Genomic DNA, 26,967 nt, shown 5'->3' with positions numbered 1-26,967 from the left:
CCCAGAAAAGACAAAGCATTAAACTGCAGAATGTTAGACATCAAAAGTTGTGGCTGCAATAAATGATCAATACTTCTGCAGGTATGCTGATTGCATTACTGCTCTTAAAATATTCATGGCTGGTAGTCAAAAGAAGCAAGTACAGCATGATTAAGTAATGCATTCGTGGACTAGAAATCTATTAAGATACGTCTGGATAGAAGCATATCAGTATGGATCTATTTTATTTTGCTTAAAAAATTAAAATTAAATGGGAAAAATTAGGTTTCTTGGAAGAATTCTCAGAAATGGCAATTTTGCTTATTAGCAAGGTCTAGTAAGTGGTAAAACTGTCTGCTATTAAAAGAAGTGAAAACCAAATGAGAGACATTTCAAAAGATATCAAACTGAACTAAACAGAAAAGTCTGAAAGAGTTCTGGACTAGTAAGAAATCTGATGTGCAGGATCAGGTGGGCAGCCCAACTCACCCGTCACCCCCATGCCCTTTGAGACACTGGGGTAGGAAAAGGTTTCTATGTTTAGTGCAAAGCACAAACCAGGAGAACAAAGTCTGAAAGCCTCTGCCCGGGATGGGAGAGCTGTGACCCAGACAAACTGCATCATGAAAAACACAAATAATCTGTGTGCCTCCCAACTTGTTAAACTTTCATGAGGACCTTGGAGAGATGAAGATAAACAAGCATTTGGCTGCATCAGCCACAGCAAGACAATACTAATATTGACTAATTCTGACTTCCATCTTTATCAGTTACCTTGGCTGGCAGGAATAAAAGGGTAACTGGAGAAATGGGCACAGCTTCTGTCCCCTTTGTAATCATGACCAAGAACAAAATAAAAATTAAAACAATTCCCATAATATTTCTATTCAGAAATTCTATTTGGAATACTGATCTCTTCTCATTCCCTACTACAACAATAGGTAATACAAACCCTTCTTTATTACTGAATAGTTTTATTATACACAAGAGCTCTTAATACCAGTTTAGTGCAGATATTTTGAGTGATCCCTCCCCAGATGTGTGTCCATCTGATAATACACTGAATCTCTTCAGCTGTCACCCACTTGAATGGCAGCTGTGAGCACCAGAAACCCTTAAAAGTTCACACTGAGGAGTGGCACAATATCAAATCTTTGATATAAAGGACAAGTGATGATACGAACAGAAAATGAAGAGACTCCTTTTCTAAAATAAAAGTGTTAACAGAGAAAAAATGAGTTTTGGGTTTTTTTCCACTTTAACACAGACCCTTGCTTTGCAACAGTCTGTGGGGGTTTCAGGGACCATAATCTGGGCTTTGTTCAAAGCAGAGTCACTGGACATCAAGGGACACATTCAACCATCACATGCTGCTTTGACCCTGTCCCAGAGACATTCCAGCTCCCAGAAGTATCTGCTGCATCCATCAAGTGTCCTCCCTCAGGATGGGAGCACAAATCCCTCTGCTGACTGATGGGCACTGCTGGAGATGCTGCTGAGCATCACCTCAACGAGATGATTTATTTGGGTTCACTACTGCAGGGCTGAAAATAGTTTAGTGAAGTTCTGGGATATTTTTAGATGAAACAAAACCCCATTGTTATCCTACAATGAATAAAAATACTGCAACACAGAGGCAATATAACACCATAAAATATTGTAAGGCTGGTGAGGAATCAGCCAAGACAATTTAAAGCAGGTAGCAGGTGGATGGGGACATGTAATATTCAGAGAATGTTCCCTTGTGTTGCAGAAGCCAGTTAGACTAAAACCAGCAGGAAACTATGGGTTGCTGGGGTAGCTTGAATGTGCTACTGTTTAACTTATTAATTTAGAGAATGGCAGAAAATTTTTAAAAGAGGCTCATCTTGCTGGTTTCTACACAGATGTATGCAAATGGGCTGAAAATCAGGCAAGTCAAAAAAAGCCCTAAAGCTGTTCTTTTCATATGCACTGAGAGGGGGGAGTGAGGCTGCATCTCATCTCTTCCCTCTGTCTTTATCTTATGCTATGTTTAGATTCTAAGTTCTGAGTTGACTGCATTTCCTAGGTAATTAAAGCAAATTTTTGGATGTTAGACAAAATATCTCAGTAGGAAAAATTCAATTCCCAAAGCCAAATAGCCTGTAACTATAAATGTTCCTTTGATAGAGTTTCTTTGCATTAAATAACCAAGCATCTTCTAGACTCCAAAAGATTTTTTTCCCAGTTTCAAACATTATCCATAAAGTTTAAATTTTAATAAATCATCACTTTGAAAGGCTCTTTGTATCCCATCCACATTAATTTTTATGTCTTATATCGGCCAACAAATATTGTTAAAAGTTGCTTCTGAAGAACTCGGTGCAATAAGGAAGCTGCCCATCTCTGAAAAGGCTAAAGCTACAAAGAAGGTTTTCATGTGGCTTTTGCAAGCACTGTACTGTGTCTAAAACATTTCCACTTTCCTCCTTCCAGCCTCCCAGATCAAAGACCTCTCTCCCAGAAATGACCAAATGCCATGAGTCCTGAACAAACCCCAATTCTATTTTTTTTCTTTTTCTCCCTCTTTTTTTTTTTCCTTTTTTTTTTTTTAACCTCAGGGCCCTGGCATATGCATTCCACATGGCTGAAGATGGAACAAAAGCTCTTGTGTGGCTGCACTGATGCTCTTTTAACCATACTGTGAGGGCATGGACACAAAAGCAGCATATACTGAGGTAGAATAAGACCTTTGTTTACTGTGCACTGATAATTACTAGACTCATTTTCTGAAGAAAAAGTGCACATAAACCCTCAAATAAAGTGATATAATACTGAATATCTGCTGTCATAACATCTCCTGTACTGCCAGTACACTTGAGAATTTATGGCGTATTTTAATTATATTTGTATTTTATTACACAAATGATTTTTATTTTTGCAGCGTCATCAGATTCACATTTCTGCTCGCAGTGGAATTTGTTTTCAGGCACTGGAGCACTCTGTAATGCTAAAAATTTAAAGTTAATTTTCTGTCAAAAGATAATTTATGTTGTAAGTAGATTGATATACAATGATCAGCAGATTTCTAAGACCATTTAGTAAGGGAGCATGAAGTTACCATGACAATAACACAACTGTTCAGGATGCAGCTTCCAGTTCAACTTATACATAGAATTGCTGGAGTGGTTCTTAAAAATTAGTTTATTAGGAAGACCCAAAGGCTGAGATCCATGGTGTCTCATTTCTTTCAGTATAAACTGAAGTACTCATAGCTGAAAAATTATTTTTACAAAACACTGGCATATTCAAGATTTAGGTATATTCTGCAAAACAAATTACTAATTCACTGTTGTTTACCCATCTGCTTGTTTATGGTCCTGTTCTGAAAGTCAGGGAGTGGGATCAGGTATTTTTGCTGTATTTTAAAACTGATTAACAGTGTTACACTGTTTTTCCCAAGACACATGTGCCTGCAAACTTAAAAGAATGTACAGAGTAAGGAACCTCCAGATCCCTGTCCAGCAGGGCTGTGCTGCTGCTGGAACAAACCTTGCACCCATCAATCCAGGAACAGGAAAATGCAGATTTCCACTACACTCAACAAGAGGCTCTGCTGGCAGCTACGAGGGACAAACTTGGACAAGGCAGAATGGATTCCTGGTTGACAGAGTAGATGTCACCCACCACGTGAAACAAATGCAGTAAATAATGCTTTAAAAAGCATTAAGCAATTTGTTTCAACTGCATTTATTTTAACATGGACACATCTAATAAAAAAAACAAACAAAACTCAACCATTCTGTCAGGAGACGAATAAATTCTCTGCTTTTCAACACAGCTCCCTAACTGCAAAAAAATTGTTTTGACAATATTTGCTTGACTATCACTTGAAAGTATTTCTGCAGTATTTTTCACCATTATTTAGCATCCTTATCAGTCATTAACTGGTAAAGTGAAGCTGGATGTAAGAATACACACAAAAGCCCCACCAGCCAACATGTGCAGCAAGCAGAAGTAATGCTACAATTATGCCTTAACTTCAGCAATACTCCAATACAAATATTTTCCCAAGCAACAGAAGACAGATTTAATCTTTTTGCTTTTCAATGCACTCTCTCTTCTACTTTATTTCATCACATCTTGACCACTCTGAAGCCTTCTGATTCTTCAGAGGAAGGATTAAACATTTACATTTATACTGTGCTGCTTTTCCTCTGAACTCTAGGATTTATGATTCAGTTTCATATCCACAGATAGCAAATTATCTCCAAATGTTCTCCAGTGAGTCACTATTAAGAACTACTGAACAAGGTCAATTGACAGTCTTTGATGTTTCCCGTTATTTTAAAAGTTCCTTTTGAATGTTTTGAATTTGAGTCTAAAAATAAAGAAAAAAGAAGGTGTGTCATTATATTAGAGATTTATTTCCTCCTTTTGAACTTAAAACTTTGGCAGATCTATGGCTCATCCAGGTCACGGCTTGCTCACAGGTAAGCTACCAGTGCAAAAGTAGCAAAAACTTTTATCCTTTCAAATTTCACATCTCATCTTACTGAATTTTTGCAAAATTAAAATTGTTTAACTTCCTCTCTCATGGGAGTTAAAAATATTTGCCAAAATAAGGGAAGGCAATTTGCTTGTTTTAGTACTGTGGAATCTGGATGATGCATCCTGGAACTCGTTTTCTCATTTATATAATGACATATGCTGGGACATAACTGCAACACTTTGTCTGGAGACATTATTTGCACTTACTTTCCAGTAATAAGAGCTAAGGTGATAAAAAATTCAGAAAGATCAGTAAGTTCTTTAAAAACTGAACTGCTAGTACTGAAAAGATTAAGTTAAACCTATACAACGTAATTAATTTAGAAATTATGATCTCATTTTTAGCCATCTCAATTTCCAGCTTCTTTCCAATGTGATTATCATAACTTAATCTGCACCTAATTAACACCAAACTCTCTATTCTAGAAAAAGTATTAATGGTTATTCAGATGGCAGGGCAGCTCTGCATGTGTGTCCGTATCTCAGCTGAGATTACCCCGTGGCAGGGCTGAAAAGTGACAAGTTCAGAGAAGAGGATTTGCTTTCCCCAAAGGGAACACACAGTGACTGCCCCCAAACCCCACAGACTGACTGCACCTCCCACTCCTGACCTGCTTCCACTCTTCCAAACTTTCAAAAGGGCTGAGCAAAAGGCACATCAATTCCTCCCTGGGCTACTACTGTGGAAATTTTGATGGATGCCTGTACACAGCACAAACTAAAGCTGCACTGGATTATGTGGTACTGACACTCCTAATGCTGAAAAGTAATTTATATGGAGTTACTGGGACTCCACAACAAGTTTTAAACCCTAGTTGAGGAATCTTAGTTAAATCATCATATCCAGCAAACAGAAACAGATCATTACCCAAAGTGGTGGAACTCAGATTACACACTACTATATTTAAGCACATAATTTAAACTTTTTTTCCCTCAGTTAGCTAAAAATAAAGCAAATTTGATAGCTTTAAAAAAACCCACGAAACCTTAACCTGCATTTTTTTTATTAACATATTTTCCAACAATATGATCCCTGTGACAGCTCCATAAACAGAGCCTGCGGGGACCACCAAAGAAACTCACTTGTTTTGTTTTTAATTTCCGGGGGCGTCTCCCACCCCCAGGAGGGGACTCACCGAGGGGCAGGAATGCCAGGCGGTTGCCAGCCATGGAGAGCTCGTTGAGGCTGGGCAGCTGGCACAGGTGGCGGGGCACAGACCACAGGTGGTTCCTGTCTGCAGTCAGGTACTGCAGGGAAAGGCACATGTGCAGCCTCTCGGGTAACGTCATCAGGCGGTTGGTGGAGATGTCCAGAGTCTGCAGCTCCCGCAGGTCTCCAACCTCTGCACGACAGGCAAGGGGAATTGTAACTGCAGGCAAGGGGAATTACATCTACTTTCACAAAAATCACCACAAAAACCCCTCATTAAATTAAAATCAAAGTTCATCAGCAGTTTTTTTTGTGGGTACTTTTTTGTAGATACCGTTCTATCAATCCACGTTGAGAACTGATTGATGCCTTGTGAAGGCTGACCTAGAAGAGAGGCTAGATGGAGTTAAAAAATAAAATAGGGATTTATTAAAAGGATCTCCTCCATGGATCCACCTTGGGCAGCACAAGAGCCCGGCCAGGGCTGCACCCAAGATGAACCAAAATGGTCACAAAGTGCACGACCACTCACGAGGTCTCACATTTTTATGAATTTTAGTGAATTAGCACATTGGAGTTAATTTTCCAATTAAAGCTTTAGCCCCTGCAGTCCCATCCTGCTTGTTTTTCTCTCTCCAGCCCACGTTGTTTGTGCTCTTGGGCCTGAGATTTGGATCATTTGTCCTTGGTGCCCAGCTGGAGCAGGAATTGTTTTGTCTCCCTGCTCTGTGCATAGAGCTCACCATCCCCTAATGTGGAGCTCAGACCCACACACTAAAGCAGCACAGAATGTGAAAAATATAAAAGCTAAAACCTGAGGCATCATCCATCATCTTCATGTATCAAAAAAGATTTGGAATATGAAGGTGATGGAGATTATCAGTACCAGTTAGGAACCTTTATCAGTATTTCAAGTATGAGATCTTTCACAGAGCATTCCTGAACTGGGACAATTACTACTGTCAAAATATCAAGCATTTTTCTAGTGCTAAATCAGAACAAGGGGAAAAAAAAAAAAAAACAACAAACCAAAATGCAAACAAAAACACATTAAAAAGCCTGCTGATATTGAGAGTGTTTTGCACAACCCCAGACTCAGGAAAATTAAAATTATTTTTGTTTTTAATTATTGAGGATGCAATGAGGGATTACTTAAGATTCTCTCACAAGAAGAGTTACAAACACATGCATAGCACTTCTTGCTTAGTGACAGTCATTCACCCAGCATGCTTGGGAAAAACAGCTCTGTCTTCATGATACAGTTCAGAAGGGCTAGTTTAAATTAGAAAAGCAATTTGTTAATAAACTGTGAGTGAAATTGTTATGTTATATTGTAGGAAGATATTTCACTAAGTTCTAAACTACCATTGCAATAATTGCAGCATCTAGAAGTTTTATTTGGTTTTTTTTTTATTTCAATAATTTAAAAGTTGATTTTGTGTTTCAAATACTATTGTATAACTTTTTCAGATAAGTAACAAACTAAATTCTTAAAAATGTGTAAGGCATGATCACACAAGCAGCCTCACTTGTGTAAAAGTGTTTTCCCTTGTGTCTGGCCTGTGAAACAGGATGCAGGATTGACTGACAAATACATTCAAAATATGTTAAGCAGCCCTGCAAGTTGCCTCTTTGTTTATTTAGTTATTCTTTTACAGTTACTCTAAAAACTGGATAATTCTATATATTATTTCCCTCATACAGGAGGAAACCATAACATTTCCCCCAAACCTACAGAACAGTTTTGCTTTGTTTTAAAAGTACTTCACAGCAATGGAACCAACTCATGGAGTGCTCTGTACCCCTGAAACTTGCTGCACTTCCCAGCATCTTGCAGGCCCAAATGTACTTTGCTCTCAGCTGAATGAAACCAGCTCTTGCATCTGAGAGCTGCTAAAACAAGATTCACTAGAATCTTCTACACTGAAAACACCAGACAATCTACACAATCCACAATCTGTACAATTTACAGCTCTATCACCCAGATCTTTTACAAAGATATAAATAGGGTAACACTGTTTAAGTTAAAGTTAAACAGAACCTGTTGTGCCCTTAAGCTCTCTGCAGCAGGAGCTGCAAATTTCACTGTTCCCTGAGCTCCGAGGTTGCACCTTGTATACTACACACAAAGAAGGAAACAAAACACTGGGTTAACCCAAGCTGTCTTCTACACAATGGGAAAAAGAAGTTCACCTTGGGAGAAACTGCTATAAATGTTACTTTCAAGACTGGAAACATGAAAAGCAAAGAAAGGGAAGTTGTAATTCAGTATTAGAGATTTTCACACAAGTAATCATTAAACACAATGCACGTGCACATTTAGAGGGAGTTTCTGCCCACTGCAAACAATCCCAGCATCAGCTACAATAAAGACTCAACAACACAGTTTATGCATCCTTTTAGAAATATTACTGACAGAAGCAGCTGCTATACACAGATGATCACATTCTTCAAACCTCTTAGCTTTGATGTCAACAGGAATAAGCTTTACTTGAAAAGGTTTTTTTTTTTTTACTACAGGATTGAAAATAAATGACAAAAGCAAAATAATCACTACTAAATAGCACAGGACTACTGTGCAAAAAGAACTGCAGCAGATCTCATTTCGAAAGAGTTTTATATTCATCACAAAGCCATATGCTTGAAAACAGTGACAGGAAAAGAGCCACCTACATTCAGCCAAACCACTGACCACATGCAGTCAATAATAGGCCCAGCTATTTTCATGCACTAACCTTTTTCTCTGCCACTAAAAACAGTTCTCTAGTTCAGTTTAGGTCCAAAATCCCATAAATGTTACGGTTGGCAAAGCTGGCAGAGTTTCAAAGGCATTGCTAGAATGATATGTTTCAAATCTAAGAGGAAATAAAAGTATTCTCACTTTATCCTTCATCCAAAAAACACATACCCAAAACTTCATCCTCTCTACCTTAATCTCCCAATGCATACCAGATGTAAACATCCACTTTCAACATCTAGTGCCACATGTTGCACAAACACCCACTGACCCACAGTGAAGTTTAAGACTAAGCCAAACAACAAACTGCCATCCTATTAAGGATATAACCCTCATTTTAAAGATATAACCCCCAGACTCCCCACCATAGTGCTCAAAGCTCAGTTTGAAGAACATGCTCAGACACTTACTAATGATACTAAATTGGTTTTCATCTCATTAAAGTGAAGGGAAACAATTAAGAGGAATAACACAAATATAAACAGTCCATTAATAAGTTTTTCAAGCTTTTAGTTACTAAATACTATTATCATTGCTTTTAAAGTCTTGTGCATAAATACTGCAGGAAGCCTTGGCTAACAAACACAGTGAAAGACTTGCAAATCTCTCTCTTGCTGTCAGCTCATCAAGCACTAGGATATACCAGAGGTGAACTTTGGAAATTTACAGCAGATCCAGAAAAGAAAATGGCTATTCCCAAACAAAAAGAGCTGACAAAGGGACTTTCAGAGATTCCCCCAGCATCCCCAAGGGTAAGAAAGAGACAAGCATTATACATCACCATTAGACCACACTGAGGAGTTCCAATTACATTTAAATGAAATTCATAAAAGTGTAATTTAAAATTTATATTAGCTCTAGGGTTCACACTATCAAAATCAACACAGCAGAGCACTGAGCCCCATTCTGATACCAGAAGCCAGAAAAAACCCCAACTCCTCGGTAGCTCTGCCACCCCCCAGCTCAGGGGGACACAGATTTGTGCAGACAGACAGAGCCCAAACGTGATGTTCCCGTGCTGCTTCGTGGACTCAGGCGTTTCATCCGTGTCCATCTGCAGGGAGTGCTGCCAGCACATGGAGCTGGGCAATCCCATCTGGTCCCAATGTGCACACAGGAGGGGCTGACAGACTGGGAACCCAACACCCCCGACAGCACGGAAATTCAGCGCAGGCTCCGCACCCAGCGCCCTCCTCCAGCCTCCACAGACCCACAGAGACTCACACAGGGCCCACACAGGCCATGCTCCAAAACTGGGGAATTCATTTTATCCTTTTCTCCCTTGAGAATAAGCAGAATCAGAAGGGATCACTCGGCTCTAAAAAGCAGCCCTTGCATCTGTTGTATGAGCTCTCCCAACTACTTGGAAAAATGGAAAAGTGAACTGTCCTCTTGTGTTTCAGGGTTTTCAACAAAAGGTGCCAAACAGATCTGGCCCCCAACACAATGAATAAAGAAACATCAACATGCCTTTAATATTTTTCTTTAAAAAAGTGAAACCAGGAAAGGATTTCAGGGAATGTCCAAAATTATTGACCTTCTAACAAAATGGACTGTGTTTATATAAACATAACTAACATCAAGAAAAAAAAATCTATTTCTGATTCAGATGGTTTAAATGCCAGTTTTTCAAATTAATTCCCATCGTTTTAGGTGAAGGAAACAAAAAAAAAAAAAAACCCATCTGGAAATAAGCAGCCTATACAACATAGAGTAATTGCCAAAGGCAATTCAAACTTCCTTAATCTTTTCTGGGGGTACAGACCTCACCAGCTGCATGACCCAAAAATAACCAAGTTTTTCTTTACATTTCAAGAGTAATCCCACCTCTCCCTGATGGGCCATAAACCAAAATTTCATCCAAAGATATATGAAACACATACACAGTTGGATTTGAGTGTATGGGAGGGAAAGGTTTACTTTAAATCTGAGTCCTTATATCCCAGTAAAGTTAAAAAGGGGGACAGGAAAGGGCTACAGACCTACCTGCATGAGAGTGCACCTCAAAGCAGGATATTAAGGGAAAGTAGAGAACCTACAAGGAATGGAAAAAGGGACTGATCAGCAAAGAGAGCTGGCACTTCAGAGGTCAGGCTGCAGAGGTTAAATGCAAACTGCCAGGAGGCCAGGAAAATGGGAACTCACAGACAAACAAATGGTTTCTCAACAAGAAATTAGGAGCAAGAAATGAAGAACTGATGTCGACAAGGAGTAGAAATTAGGAGGACAAACCAAATATTAAATTAGCTTTTTGCATCATTTTTTCCTGTAAGAATTATGATGTGTATGAGGACAGAGACAGAATACCTCATGGGAACAAGGACAAAGCACTGCAAATTACCACATCCATTACTAAAATGAAATGAGGCTGCTTAAAAAAAAATTTCCATCCCAGAATACTGAAAAGAAAAAAAGGGTTATATATCAAAATTGCAGATTTGGGCACGAGGGTTCTCAATGAATAGGACATTTTCTGCGACAGCAGCCTAGGGGTGGAGAAGAAATGTAGAACCTGTTAATGTGAGCTCAGTGCTCCTCAGCATCTCATAACAACTGTTCTGAGGGGAAAGAGCACCCAAGAGTAACCAGTGACTGCAACATAAACAGAAAGCAGAATAGAAATGCAGCCCAGATCTTCTCAAATGTAAATCATGTCATAATGGTTTATCTTTCTTTGATGCAATTTCTTAGTTAATGGTAACACATGAGGATCACACCTCATGGTAAATTACTGGGATGGAGAAAACATTACTAGTGGTGGTGTTCCTCAAGGGTCTAACTTGTTTAGATTCCCATTTTGTACCTGGGTAAAAAATATTAGGTTTCAGGTTTCTGCCAACCCAAGTATGTAAAGTAGTAGTAATGTGGTAGAGAACCAAATTGTCACACAGGAGGAAAAGCAAGAACTTCTAGACTGAAGGGGTAGAAATTGAAAGAAAAAGAACAGAAAATCATAATAAAAAGAACAGAAAATCATAATAAAAAAAGAACAGCAAATCATGATAAGAAGGTCCTACAAGTCAGGGCTCTCTGCTTGAAACAGTGAAGCAGGAGAGGGACTGGTTACACTTGCTCCCTCCCAAAGGGCAGTAGGGCAATTTCACCCTGCTTCACTCCTGAAATAATGTTTTCATCAACTTTCACAAACCTGAGCACAAGATGTATTTCCTTATTAGACCTGTAAAACCACGCACCAGTGAGGAAAAATGTTTGAAGTCTTCCATACTTAACAGAACTTACTACCTGTCCCACTAGAAAAAAAAATCCAAGTCTATCCATGCCATGAATTTGAAGTGGATACTATTATCAATTGAAAACTGCAACAGACATGAAGTGTAAGTCTAAATTGCTGAGAGCTTGATGGAGAAGATCTCCTTTAGATCTGCTGTGGGATGTCTCAGGAGGACTTAAATAGACTTTAAGATGGTTAAAATAAATTAAATAGCCTATTATATATTACATTACATTTACTGTCCTACCACGCAGCTCACATTCCATAGCCTATAAAAATTAAATTTTCTAGCACAAATTGACACTTAAGGTAGACCTGTGCCATTTTCAAACAAGGAAGTTTAACCATAACTGAAATTGGTATCATTAGATTTAAGGACAATGAAAGGGGCAGGCAAATTGAATCCCATTTACATTTTGACACTGCTGCATGCAGCTCTTTCTCTGTATTGTTGGTGAGAGAGCTTGAAAAGTGGTCTGTAAAGTTTAACAGACCTGAAGATGATTTTCCTCATATCTCTCCCATAGAGGCTAATATTTGCTTAGTTTTTTAAAGGAAGAAAAAGAAAAGCAGGTACTGAAAGACATCTTGTGATACTGCAGCAACTGTTTTATGAATAACTCACTTTTAAATAAGGTGCTCAAAGAGTTCAAACCCATAGAAATTCTATGGAAGAAGAAAGCCTCTATCCCAGCTGATCAAACTTCAATCTATTAATTTCAAAGCAATGCTTATGGCTGCATTTCACACAAATATTCTGCCTGCAAAGAACAGGGGAAAAGATTTTTCTGGGGCAGGACAGTCTTTGTGAATGAACATAGTCACGTAACACTCCTCAAAGCTGTTCCCAATTCTTGGTTTCACCTACTTCAGCCCTAAACTACATTGACTCTTCTCCAAAACACTTAAGAAGCAGACAAAGCCCAAAACCAAGTGAAAAATACATACTTCTGCTGAACATTCCAAAATAGAATCTTTTTTTTTCCCCTCAACATTGCTAAATGTCACATGCAAACTTAGAACCAATCTTTATTTATTTTGTGCCATCATTCACAAGCAAAGGTGAGAAAAGTGGCTCCATAAAGTCCAACCTTGCTAAACAGTAATTTTAGGTCAGCTAAAAATGGCTGAAAATAGACATCAGGTATGAGGGTCTCATTAAGTCAAATTCTTCTAAAGGTCAGTGGTTCCCCATCTTACACCACAATTAAACTTCAGTTAACAGAACTGGCAGCTGTCTGAATGCCATGGGCCCAGCACTGTGCTTCTCTCAGCACACACACAGAGCACAGATCCACAGTGGTTATTAGCCCATATTTCCTCTCACTGCAGGTCTGGAATTACATTTTTGTCTACAATTTGATGGTTTCAATGAGAACAGTTAGGATAAACCAGATGATAAAAATACCAGAAATTATCATACACGAGAAAAGTGGAAAAGGTGGGAGGAAGGGCAAGAGGAACAGAGAGAGGAAAAAATTGTTTATGCACAAAGGTAACTCAAGGCCATGAAACTATCAGGTTTGCTGTTTTCTTGGTTTGGGGTTTTTTGTTTGTTTGGTTGGTTTGTTTTTTCAGAAGACAACCTATCCTTTCATTCTGCTCTGGTGTGCTCTGCCTATTTCATTGCCCCACAGCAAGGTACTGTTGTTACACAAACAAGAGATGTGAAATTAATGTATTAATATTATTCTATGGTTTTATTAAATGATACCTCAGATTTTGACTAGAGAAGCCAAAATTAAGTATAAAGAGTCAAAATAGTACTTTATCAAATATATTGCATGAAAAATTCTGCTAGCACTCTACAGAAAAACTCTCTTATTTATGGAGTTTTTCTGCTGTTATCTTTCCATTGAGGAGCAGCTGTTTTCCTTTTTCTGGGTGCTAAGAACATAAACAAAAGTGACATGAATAAAGCATGAGACCTGTTATGTTTCTCTTGTTTTGTTTATGTCTGACTATCTTTATTGCTGCACATCGTCCATGATTCAATGTGCACTAATATCAATACATGGAAAGGGGGAGAAAAAGCCTTCCAGAAAAACTTTGTGCATAAAATACAGAGCTGATGATTTGAACTCATGATGCCAGACAGCTGAAGATGACTCCTTAAATACAACAAACCAGAACTGAAACCAAGGCAAACAAAAGGAGCATCCTAAGGAGAGATTAAGGACAGCTCAGGAAGCCACAGAGACAAGTCTAGTCCTGGCTGTAAATTCTAGGACAGCTTTTTCCTTTCTTCATCCGAGGAACAACTTGAGATCAACACAACAGAGTGGTCTCTCTGACAAACACAGATTATGGCTTCTAACTCATTACAGCACTGGTGTCTAAATAATCCACACAAAGACCAATCTGTTGTGACTGTTGCTATCAACTGTTTCCAGCCAACTCACAACAGACACATCTTTCTTCTTCTTGAGGTTAGTTAGGGTTTTTTTCCTTCCTCTCCACTAAATGCATAACAAAAGCAAGAGGTCCAGGTTCAATTTTCATCTCTCAGTGGAAAGCACTGTTGTAGCAAGGCAATTTATGGCTCACTCATTGTACTACTGGGAGACATCACAGAACACCCTTCCCTGAGGGTCAAATTTGGCCTTCATAACAAAAAGATGCAGCTATAAATTTGTGTGGGATAAAGAAAAGAATCAAAGGGAGATCTTTAGCTTGGAGCCACGTTTACAGCAGTGGAGTCACTATATTTGTTTTTTTTAAAGAATGCTACTGGATGGGACTGTCTTAAGTCCTATGAAAATAAGAGTTCTTCCAGGCCACTGGCAGTTACTACAAATTGCAACAGTAATTACTGGGGAGGGACTGGCTAAACCTTACAGGAAACCTTCCCACTATAATAGCCATGGAAACTATAGATCCAGATATCCTTTTCTAGCAGCAGCACCAGGAGATTATCTTGCTCCTCCTCACTGTCCCAGCTGTCTCTGCTGAACTCAGCAGCCGGGAGAATTCATCAGCCCAGAAGGGGAGGCAGGAGCTGCTATAGTGACATGATTACTACATGAAAAATGCTATGGACCAACTACTAACAGTTTTAAACTAAGATTATCAGTAAAAAAGAAGACATCTGACTTCAAGCAACACTAGCAATGTCTTGATTTTATAAATGCTGAGAGCAACTTAGTCTTAATCAGTGATAGTTTCTGCTGTTTAGTGTTCCAAATCAGCACAAAGTAGACAAGTAAGGCTTGCAATTACACTCCAAACCCCCCACTCAAGTAATTCTGAATTACATTCCTTTACCTACACAAATAAATATTCTTAGTTCCTAAAGCTCTCAAATGTTAAATAACTACCAACTAGAGTACACTTGCACTTGCTTGGCATCAAAGCCTTCCATCTAGAATGACAATTTAATGCAGATTTGGACAATGCTAAGGTAAACACATGTCTTTATTTTAAATACCACTGCAATAACATTAAGTTAACTGAAATACAGGTATCAAACTCTGTGTGTGTGACATGAACCATGGGAAGGTTAATCTCACATCATACCTCGAGTTCTGCACATTCTCTTTACAGGCTTTTTCCATTTAGATTTAGTGTCAGTAAATGATGCATTTTATTTTGCCTCAATTCATTTAATAGAGCAGCTGAATAAAAACAAGGACGTCAATAACAAGTAGTAATTTAACTCCCTCACAGTGGTATGCAGAAAACTAAATTATACTTGGTCAATACAGTCAAAATGGAAATCAATATATTATAAAATTCTTCTATTGCACAGCATTAACAGTTAGCGTTTGTTCCCTTTCAAAGACTGAATGACTTTGTTCTCCAAGCTTCTCTGAGCACTCAATCCCTACTAGTAAATTGCATTTGCTTAATGCACAAGTAAAATCAACTACCTGTTAATACTGCTAATCACTGTACATACGTTAGGGAGAGCTTAGGGAAAGCTTAGGGAAAGAAAGGGAAAAAAACAAGGAAACCAAAGAGAAAAAAAAGTACATTCATAGATAACTTTATAAATAAAGACTTTGGAGTTTAAGAGGGAGGCAAGTTAACTTTTAACACCCAACCCTAGAAACTATAAAAAATAAGCTCCAAGAGTTATTTTTTCCTGTCACAGATGTTAATTTAGTACAAAAAAAGAAATCTCACAGATTTCAAATTAGTAAAAGGCTCTATATGAAAAATTACTAGCAAATTAGTTTAGTTAGAATTAACAGACAAATTTATTTTAAAACAACGTCAGTAAATGCCGCAAGCAATCCCCCTGAAAAGCTGGTTTTGCTTGTATGGATTACTTGAACATGTCTTAGGACCCTCCCAAAATAAGTCACTGCAGCAAAACAAAGGTAGAGCTCCTTGGCAGTCCAGCACACTGAAATCACTAAGGCCTTTCTGAGCTAAACCTGGAAACTGCAAAGCAGTTACCACCATTTCTTTTTCACACATTTACAAACTGATGAAAAATTTCAGAGACAAAACACCTGCAGTTTAGTGTCTGTTCAAAGCTGAGGTTCTCTGAAAGCCTGACTAAACACCACTGCACAGACTGTTGATATTAAAGAACTTCTCATACTACAGAAAGCTCAACACCATCTGTATGGGAAACATCTTTCTCAAAATACATCCCCACCTCCGAGGTTTGGTCTCAGCCTTATCAATACACATCTGTCTTCACCCGTGTGAACAGCTATTGGCAAACGTTTATGAGAGACGCCCTTAAAACTCCCTTGAAGTTCAGTTTTACTTTTGGGTAACAGCTCTAACCCAAAGGCTTTTACAAGTATTTTAAAGAGCATCTGTTTTGAAGTTGCAGAAGCGAGAGGTTCATATATCTCACATGTGTTTGAGCCAGGCAATCAGTAAAGGCTTATCTTTACAATCAGATAATCAGCAGAAGAATTCAGTGATGACAGACGAGTTACAAACCAACTTTTCTTCAATTCCTTTACTTAGGAAGCAGGTCTAAGATTAGGCACTATACAATTACTGGAGCTGAGGTTAGTTTCTCAGGTATGTCCTCAGTAACAAGTGGTTTCTGTAAGACCAGTCAGAGGGAGAAGACTTACTAGAAGTGGCATCATGCTGCTGCCCTGCCGATGGAGACAGGCTGATGCACGCATTGCACAAGGGAGAATCTGCTCCTGGCAGCCCCGGGGTGCTGCTCAGAGCCCGACTGCTGCCAGCCCCAGCACGGAAAAACCCTGGTGTCAAATTCCAAAGAAGAGGCTTTGCTCTGCTCTCGGTAAAGGGTTCAGCATGTTGAGGGAAGAAGTTTCAAAAGGAGGGGAATGACACCTTAAGAGGTTAGAATAACCTATATGAATTTTCTTTTGATGTAGATTTTTTTCTTATGTAAGAATAAAGGCGAAAGATCCTAAAGATTCCTTTTTTGGTTAGACTGGGCTTTTCCTAAAGCACAAACGCAAACTAAGCCCCCCACAATATCTTGAACACACTTTATCATAATAAACACAACAGTGATTACATGAATTTTCACCAGTCCTGATGACAGTTGCACAGCAAAGCAGCCAGACAAGCAATGAGCCATCACACTTTCTCATTTACCAAGATTATCAGAGATGCCACCAAGAATTTTGGGGATGGGAGGGGATTTGCCAGAGCTATGAACAGAGTAATGATCTATTAAGCTTGATAGCCTACTCTGATAATCCATAAAATTAAAACAACTAGAAATGTTAGGTTTTATAATCTTTACGAATTTCTTGATACATTTATGTAACTGACACCTTCAAACACTCCAAGCAAGAATACACAGAATTACATCCCTGCAAAATGAAATTTCTGGTAGTCTGTTTTTCTTCATCTTAGATTCACTCCACAGGAATAAGATTGACCAAAAGCAACCAAAGACCCTCTACTTCTTCCTCTCATTTGCTGTGCAGACAGTAAGTTCACATAGAACAAGCACCACAAATGGAATAATGACTGAATTCCAATATAACTGTAGCCACTTCCAGACTGAGATTTTCCTGTGGTATGTAACAGTGTCACAACAAGTCCTCCCCATAAATTTCAAACCCAGGTTTTCAAACAATCAAAATGTAAAAAACAAATAATTCTATTTGAGCTTCATTATTTAGGTCTGTGTGCCAGGTCTAATCAGCTCTCACAAACATTCCACTTCTTAAAAACAGACTGTAGAAATACATTTTTCAAACTAAAAGGAACACAACGCATTGTTTTGATGCTACAGCCTGAAGCTCTTTATCTGAGTTTTATCAAAGTATATTCTATCACTGATCAAAGCAGCAATGACAACTTAATGTTCTCTAAAGTTATATATTGCTGTATAAACTTCCCACTTTTGTCTCGTGGCCCCTGGCTCTGCATGACATTGGGGGGACATTCAGAGGTCAGGAGACTTCCTTCCCAAAGCCCTCTGTTCCTAACTTGGCAGCTCTATCTATGGCAGGAGTGGGGAGAGGAATTCCATCAGGGCTCTGTTCCCATATACCCCAGAAATTTCAGGTTGTCATTTCTTCTGTCAGAGGTTTGAATGACAACTTGGTACATGACTGTATCAACTATCTGTCTGTCTAGCAGCATCTCCACATCAGCCTATTACTCATTTTATTGTCATCCCAAGACCGCTTCTCTCTCTAGTATTAAAATCAATATTTAATCTTAAATTCCTTTCAATTTATTGTGTTGCATATACTATGTAATTAGCTTTTAAAAGCAAAGTCTGGAAGTTACTTGGACATGAAAGTCTCTCCCTTTTAAAAAAAAAATCTGTATTTTAACAATTCACTGAGAAATCTCAAATTGAGTTTACTAGAAAAATGTTATGCAATTTTATGTTTAATGAACTGTGTTGAAATGAGTTGTACTTAAGACTCCTTATTTAATAAAAAGGCATAAGAACATGCAACACAACTACCACGTTTCCACAGTCATATTAAGACCTCCAACATCTTCACAGAGTTTTAAGCCTCAGATGAATGGTTGTCAGGATTACTTAAAGCACTCTCAACCTCTTCAAAATTCCTGCCTACCCCCACAAACAAGAGCAAAACCCCTGGAGAAACGAGGCTTACAGTCACTTGAGAAATCAAGGATTGCCAAGCAGAAGAGCAGCCAGGATTTGAGAGGCAGCCCCAAATCTCTGAACAATAGAGAATCCAGTTAAATCTGCTCCCATCCTCTCAGGAATGTGAGGATCATCCAAGTATCCCCATCAGAAGCAGCTCCAACTCCTTTTTATCTCCTATCTGAGAGCCCTCGAGGGGAACAGCTACGGGGAAAGCCCATGGCCCAGAGCTCAGCAACAGACGTGTCCCTGCAAGGATTCTGATTTTCAGGAGCACTGCTAAGCCAGAAGCTCAACAGGCTTGGGAGCACCACTGGCAATAATTAGTTTGGCTCTTCCTGCTCCATCCTGGTTTCACCTACACCTCAGCAGGTTTCTTAGGAGCTCCTCTTCAAAGGAGGGAAGGAACGGGGAGGGGCTGGAGGGGGTAATTCTCTGAGTTTGATGCATGGAAAACTTTCACTAGGATCTCACATGGAACAGAAGGGAACAAATGGCAGCATTGGCCCATTCTCAGAATCCAGCTTCAAAATGAAAAACATGAGGATCTGGGATTTGGAACTGAGAATAAAATCAGAACTGAAAATAAAAAAATCGGGTAGCAGCAAATCACAGGCAGCCTCACACAGACACAGTGTTACCCTCTACAATCAGGTTTGTTCAACAATCTATTAATAAAGTAATTAGCAATCAGAACTCAGGTGGTGTCATTCCGAGACGTCTTTGTCCAGACAGGTGATGCCACCACAACTGTCACTACAATCTGGCAGCCAGGAAGAACTGCCACATAAAAGAGGAATATTTTGGTCAGTCTCTGCCCAGATCATACAAAGAAATTCCAACAAAACAAGGATGTCTGAGACACTGATGTACAGCACCCAGCTCCCAGACACTCCTGGGTCTATTAATGAACTCAGTAATTACATCAGCATACTGCTCATGTTTAAATACAGTCAAAACTCAATCAGACACAGATTTTTTAAAAGTTCAAGCATCACCAAAGCTAGAGGCCAAAATAAAAGCGTGATTGAGCCAAAATCATTAAAATCCTGCTAAAATGTGCAAGAAATAAGAAAAAAATAAAAATCAATAAAGTTATCTTACAATTTTGAGTGACCTCTAAATATTATAAAACTATTATTAGAAAGCTCAAAACACTTGGTCATTACCTTGTGCTACAACAGGATTTTAGGCTTCCAGTTATTGACATGAAGCCTCAATGCCAGGCTTCAGTTTCAGCCTCATCTTTTTTTGATATGAAATGACCACAGAAGTTAAAATCTGTTTCATAAAATTGCAGGTACTTGAAAATATAATGCACTGAACCATATCACAATTTCTTTTTTTAACTAAGCCCATGCTCATTAAAGGAGCCTAATTTCTAAATACATTTTCCAGTGATTGCTCAAAATTAGAATAGCAAATTTTAAGATGGAATTTTCTAGTCCAATAAGCCTGGTACACAAAGCAATATTTGAATCTCTAATTTAAATGTTACAATGAGAGACGCTGATGGCTTCTTCCAACTGCTTCCCATTAGTTTTCACATTACTGAATTACAACACATACATACTCAGCACATGCATTTCTGAGGACCTGCTGTGCACCACAGAATGAGGAATACCAGGAATACCGCAGGCCATTGTTGAAAGAGATACTTTTGTTGGATTTTTTGTTTCTTAACGTCATTTCTGCTACAGTTACGGGAAATATTTCAGTTCCAGTGCACCCAACAGAAGCCCATCTGGAAGAAGTGCTGGAACAAAAGCCTATATTGGAACAACATTTTTAACCATAAAATACAGGTCTGGAATTTTTCTGACTATGTTTATACTATTTTTGCTACCAGCATCCAGTGACATTATGAACCTTCCGTGGTACACAGAAAAATGCTGTATGATAGTAACAAAGAAGCTTTTAAAAGCCCCTCAACAGGGGGGAAGTGGAAAATAAAATAACACTAAGAAGGGGCAAGTAGACAAAGAGAGAACAGTGATCAGCTCTATGCACAGATGACTCATTCTGACATTCTATACAGGTGAGGGTATACAGGAAAAACTTCAGTTAAGGAAAATTTCCAGGAATTTAGTGGAATTCTTTTATTCTCTGTCTTCACTTCCCTCCCCATAAATTTCAAGCACTCTGAAGTACTAGTAGCTCTCCTGAGATTTTAACCCAAACCAAATGTTTGAGCAAGGCAGACTGTTATAAAATCTCAAGGAACCAACATCCTTTAATTAAATAGGTACCAGTGTGTGTGGACGTGCATGGAAGTTAATCCACAGGGAACACCAGCTGCACAATACACTGCCCTGTGCTTTGGTCACCTCTGGCAGTCTCAAAGTCCAACCCCAATCATTTCCCATCCACGTTGCCATTTTGTTCCCAACTCCTCCCTGCTGTAATTTCCTTTCTTTTCTTAAAAAAATTTAGTCCTTAAAGGTTGCCTGGATAGAGCTGTATTGGAGTTTATACAAAACCAAAACATTTAAAAGCTTTTCCTCCCAGAAATCTAAGGAATGACTTGGAGATACTATCAGGTGTTTTTATTGTGCTTCTGGATTAGTACAGCATAATTACCAAAGCCTTACTAATCCTGATGTAAAAAACACAACACAGTAACAGGCAAGTGTGGGTAAGTTTTGCATTGATTTAGGGGAAAAGAGTTGTAATTAGTTGTTGTTGAACCTAAGAGGTAATGTAAAGTTTACTATGCTGACCCTTGGTTTTGTACAGCAAACTGAAGTAGAATTGAGTGATTAAACAGAGCATATATTTTACAGATCTGTGCAAAGAAAACCTAGTTTTTAATAATTAGGCATCAACTCCTTCACAGAAAACAACATATTATTATAATAATTAACATTTTTATTTAGGAGGCCATGCTCCTTTAAATAGTCACATACTTGCAGAGTGCAAAGCTCATGTAACCTAATCCGTGTTTTCCTCAAATCCCCACAAGTCCATTTACTTAAAAACACCACGCTCCTGGATGGGTGCCTGGCGTACCAAACCTGGCCCGTCGTGCGTATTTTTATCCTTGTTACTAAATTAGGAAAGCAGAGTGGACTAAGGTTATGCCAACTTGGAAAAAAAGAACAGGGTCTGCATCGGTTTGTGCCTTTGCTTTTAAACTCATAACCATTACAAAAAAAAAAAATTGAACTTTATTAAGTATCAAAGCAATCTGCCCTAACCAGAGACAGTAATCAAAGCAGAAGGGAAATCTGGGGAGAGCAGGTAAGAAGCCAAATTTATTCCCCTGATTTTGAAGCCTCTAAATCAAAATGTGGAGCACAAGTTCAAAAAAAAAAAGAGTTAGGATCACATATTTTCATGCCAGGGTCTAGAGTAAGAATTGAATTACTGGCATGCTGTACCCATCAGTGGAAATCTACTGTGAAAAGAAGGGAGGGAAGAAGTCATGTTTATGTGCCTTTACTTGAGATTTACTGAAATCCCTTATATTGAGCTCTATTCAGAATTCTAAGTTGGGTATTGAAGAAGTCTTTACCAGTTAAATACTGGTATGAATAGTAAATACAGATATTGTACTTTACAGCAACATTAAAAAAGTGAGAGAAATGAATATGCGGTTTTCATATCTGGAAGTTTCTCCTGCCCCCAATTAGTAAAGCAAATTCCAAAGCAAAGCAGACTTTGCAATAATCACTCAACATTCCAAGGGTTACTGTATAAATAGACAAAGCAGCAATCAACAATTATAGTTTGATTTATAATTTTAGTAACGATTGAACCCTCCTTGTTATTGCACTGAAGTTACCTTCAGTGCAAGAGAAAATTATGTACTATTTATCTATAAAAGTTATGTATTTCAAAATTCGTCTTCCTGAACACTTCCAGCCTTCTGGAAGCACAAGCTGGTTCAGTTACAAAAACTCACTGATCTTACCGCTATTAATTTCCTATTAACTTAGAGGGTTATTCATTATGGAGAGATAATTATTAATTTCCTAATAATGGGTGGAAGACTCAATCCTCCCTAACATTAAATATGATCAGCCTCAAAAAGGTGTGGTCTTAACAAATGGAATGGGAACACCCAAGTTCTATTTCTGGCTAACACTGACTCCTGCTGTGCCCTGGAGCAAATCACTTCTGTTAAAAACACTTTTTTTCCACTCTGTAAAATGAGGATAACACTCCCTTATCAGCTTCACAGGATCTTTCTCAAATGCTTTGAAGATAAAGTTTTATAAGCCTACAAATGTATTTTAATGAGTCTTAAAGTGATTATATTTCTAAAACAATTTGCCTTAAAAAGGAAAAGGATTTGAAGAGAACTGAAAGGAAGGGTCTCTGTGCTGTTAACCTGCCCTAACACTGCTGCAGTTTGCACTTTAAATACACCAAAGGCACACGAATTCATTTCCCTTCAGTCTGCCTAAAGGAAGCAAAATGGCAACAAGTGGATGCAAGCTGCAGGAGCTTCCAGAGACAACCCAGAGGTGTGGATTGGCAGTGGAAGCCACACTGTCCTCCTGCTGGGGAGGAACCTGCCCTGGACTCTGGCACAGACCTGCACCCTTCAGCACCGGCTGCTCCATCACCTGCACTTCCCTCTAACACTGCAACAAACAGCAATCCCACTTCTGACAAGAAATTTGCTATTATTTGGCCACTTTTTTTTTCGTCTTGGTCTTGGTTTCTAAAGTTTCTGAACAACAAACACAAAGGGAACCATGGTCTAGCCCATGTAAAGACAACTGCTGATTTTTTTTCCCTTCTTCTTAAAGGGAATTTTGCCAAAAGATGGGCTGGGATCATAAACCATACCCTCTTCTTTAATTACTTAGCTTTTGCTCTTGACTTGGCAAAACATTAAGCTTTTCATTTCAGTAAATCTATAATTAACTCCAGCATGTGCTGAGTAAACATAACCTCACTTTTAATTAAATCTTAGAACAAGATGGTACAAAACTTGCTGTTTCTAAAGAGAAGTACCTCTCAAATAATGAGAAAAAAAAATCTAATCCTTGTCAAATAAGAAACTTGAATCCAAATTTGTGTATAATCCACCCTCTTTTAAGTCATCTGCTCCCCAAACATGCATTCCAGCTATAATACCAAAATGTAAACCTGAAGAGCCACCACTACACATCAAAAGACTCCAAGGCTAAAGTCAACCCAAATCTAAATGGTAACAGCAAAACAGAGAACTTTGGCTTTGGGACTCTTCAAGAATAATTTTTATAATGCATCTCACTGGATTTTTTTTTTCAAATGACACAGTAACTATTACACAGAGAAATATTATTTTTCAAGAATGAAAGGAACTGAAGTATCATATGCATTATAACCATCAGAAACAAAGGGGAATCTTCTAGTTAGTAACTTGTGAGTGCAAGAATTCAGAAAGATTCAGAAAATTTCCTTCTGACAGTACATGCATACAGAACTAACTCTACAATTCTAAATTAAAATGAAATATCAATTCACTGAACAAAAGGAGAAATCTCTGAAAAAATAAAGTTCAGCTACTGTGAAAACACAGTGTCATGTCTAAGTCAAGCTCTTACATGAACTAATGTAATAAAATAAAATAACCATCTTTCAGTTGTGCTGACTTCTTCCAGTAACATCTTTGGTGTCACACATTTCCAAATGGCCCTCAAGAATTTAGATTAAGTGCTACATTTAAATAGTAGGAAACTTGACAAAACTTACTTCATGTTCAAGAACTGCATTTACCAGAGCCAAATAAATGAACCAAGAAACTGTTAAAGACAGCAGCTACAAGATTTACAATTTGCAGAACAAAAAAATGTTGTGCATTTAAATGAAAACAAGTCCTCAAGAGAACTTTAGAACATTAAATCTCTTTTTACTTATCTGCAACTCTTTAATCAGCTCCTCTCTGAAAGGCAGAACCTCTCAGGGATTCTGATTACCCCAGAATGCAGATACTGAAGACTGCATTAGGCAGAAGCTAGTCCACTTACTAATCTTATCTAAAGTATATTCAAAATATGACATTAAGAGAATTCCACAAAGCATTTTCTTCCAGCCATTTGCTATTATATTTCAGTTTCAACACGTTTGTTCTGGACAAATTTTTCCCTTTAATTCCCATCAAGTTCAGCTGGGTCACTCTGAGCAGTTCTCACAAGAGCTGAAGGAGGCTGATGGAAGCCTCAAACACAAATCAAACACAGAGCCTTGAGGCCAAAGCTCAGGACCTGACCCAAGGGTGGCAGCGATTTGGGAGTGTTTGCTGAGCACAAAGGAAGGACCATCAGTCACACCACCAGAGTGCCACTGCACAGAAGGTGCTTCCCCATTTCCATGCTTCACCTAATGCCCATTTTCCATCATCAGTCCTGCATTGCCTGATTTCTTCAGGAAGCTAAAGCTGATGTCTCCACTCTGCTGCATGCATTTTTATCATTATCCTCCATCTCCTCCCTTAAAATGATTTTTTAAAACTCACTGAACAATCATGACCATACCTGAGAAAAGTAGAGTCGTCATTAAATTCTCCCATGTTTTATTAAAACCAGCACTTAGGAGATTAAAACCTTGCTCATGCCAGTGCAGATAAACCACAGCACAACCTCTGTCAGAGGCTGAAGAATCTCTACAATCAGACTAAAGGCTTAAATCTAAATCTTAAATGCACACCACTTCAATTACTTTAAAATTTGATTTCTATAAGGCAAATCTTAAATACTAAAAATTAACATTGAGAGCACAACTGTGGAACAAAACCATTAAAAATGCATAATGAATCAACATATGCTATTAATTGCATTGTTTCTTCCAGCTCTTAATTACAATTAAGGAAGACACAGCAAAGAAACATTCTTAAGAATTAAAATGCAATAGAACAGTGGGGTTGTTCAGACACATAATAGCAAACATTTACCATCCAACTGCTCTGCAGCTGCAAGAAAGATATTTTTTAGCAACTGATTTAGGATATTACCCAGAGTATCTTCATAGATATCCATGGAATTTTGAAAAAACTGACAGTACTTTTAACACCAGACACGGGGAATGGAGACCCAAGGGGAATGGCAGGACAACGACTCTGAAGTAATTTCCATAAATGACTGTCATCTAAACCCAAAAGATCTTTTTAAACGCAGATCTTTAAATTCTGCACAAGTAGAAGCTAAGTCATATCTTAAATGGCTCCTTATTATAAATTAAGAGCCATTTAGGGCTGTCTTTCCCTAGCAGTGCAGTGTCTGCTGCACAGAGAGCAGTGAACACAGTAAAATGATGCACTGCAGTGGAATCACATCCCATCCTAGCTCAGCTGAACTTTGCCAGCTCTCCCAACAGAATGCTAGCTGACACTATAATGAAGATTCATGCTACCAGTATAATTAAGGATGAAACAATTCATCAAAATTTATTATTTTGCTCTCCTTTTTCAATTGTTGAACACAAGTGTTATTTTGAAACTCTAAGCTTTTTTTAATGAAGTCTTTGAAGTCTTCACAATTTTACAGAGAATATCTAAGAAAGCATGCTTGGAAGCCCTCTTTGGGAATTCCTAAACTTCTGTTTAGGAAACAGTGCAATAGATTAACTCTCCAGTGGGCAAATTATGCAGTGTGAGTGAAAGGCTAATCCTGCTTGGGCTGGTGACACTTGTGTGACATCCAGTCCCACTGACAGTGACAGGATTAGTACCAGCAGCAGCAGTGGCACAAGGGACACCACCACAAACACAAAGACCACACGCTGCTGCAGTCCCCAGTGCACAAGCAGACAACACCAGCAGCATTCCTAAGCATGCACACTTGTCATGCACACAAAACACACATTCAGGGACAATGCTCAGGAGCAAATTTTCTATAAACTTCAGGAGAAATTTAACGCAGCAAGTCTCAGCTGATACCAGTTGCTAATCAAATGTGGTAGACTCCAAATCAACTCTTCAGTAATGTAAATTATCCTTTTGAAAGTCTTTTTTGGAACCTTTTTAAGTTAATGTGTGAAGTTTTGCAGAAAATGTGTCACTTTCTCTTTGAACAAGTCTTTCTTTCATGGTACAGCACCATAAGGTAAATTATCTTTGAGGAACATAAAGCACACTCAAGTCACTCCTTTCTTTTGAATGTAGGACATCTGAAAATTGATGGAAATTTTATTGGCCCTGGGTCATAATGTTTAACAGGTTTATCTAATTTCATTCCAGAGCATTTACATAGTCATATACAATTTTTTTTCTTTCTAATCATAACCATCCTTTGACTTTTTTAAGCAGTCTAGAAAAGTGCAAGGAAAGGACAGCGAGATTTCTGCATCCAAAACTTCAAGGAGCATTTGCAGAACATTTCTTGAGAATAAACAATGTG

At 38.4% G+C, this 26,967-nt stretch overlaps 1 protein-coding gene across 4 annotated transcripts in view; it reads right to left on the bottom strand.

Moving 5' to 3' along the window:
* LRRC28 (leucine rich repeat containing 28) overlaps positions 1-26,967 on the bottom strand; it is a 51,227-nt gene that overhangs the window by 13,683 nt on the left and 10,577 nt on the right. For 2 of the 4 annotated variants that reach the window (XM_064389717.1, XM_064389718.1), the window contains one exon: positions 5,628-5,834. In XM_064389717.1, the coding sequence (XP_064245787.1) occupies positions 5,628-5,834 (207 nt within the window). Of the gene's footprint in view, positions 1-5,627; positions 5,835-8,376; positions 8,401-10,364; positions 10,414-26,967 lie in introns of those variants that run through there. The other 2 variants (XM_064389719.1, XM_064389720.1) reach the window with 2 other exon arrangements.

The sequence above is a fragment of the Passer domesticus genome, chromosome 14, assembly GCF_036417665.1.
Source record: "Passer domesticus isolate bPasDom1 chromosome 14, bPasDom1.hap1, whole genome shotgun sequence".
Taxonomy (NCBI): Eukaryota; Metazoa; Chordata; class Aves; order Passeriformes; family Passeridae; genus Passer; species Passer domesticus.
The sequence above is the reverse complement of the archived record's forward strand: the minus strand, read 5'-3'. Positions and strand labels throughout refer to the sequence as shown.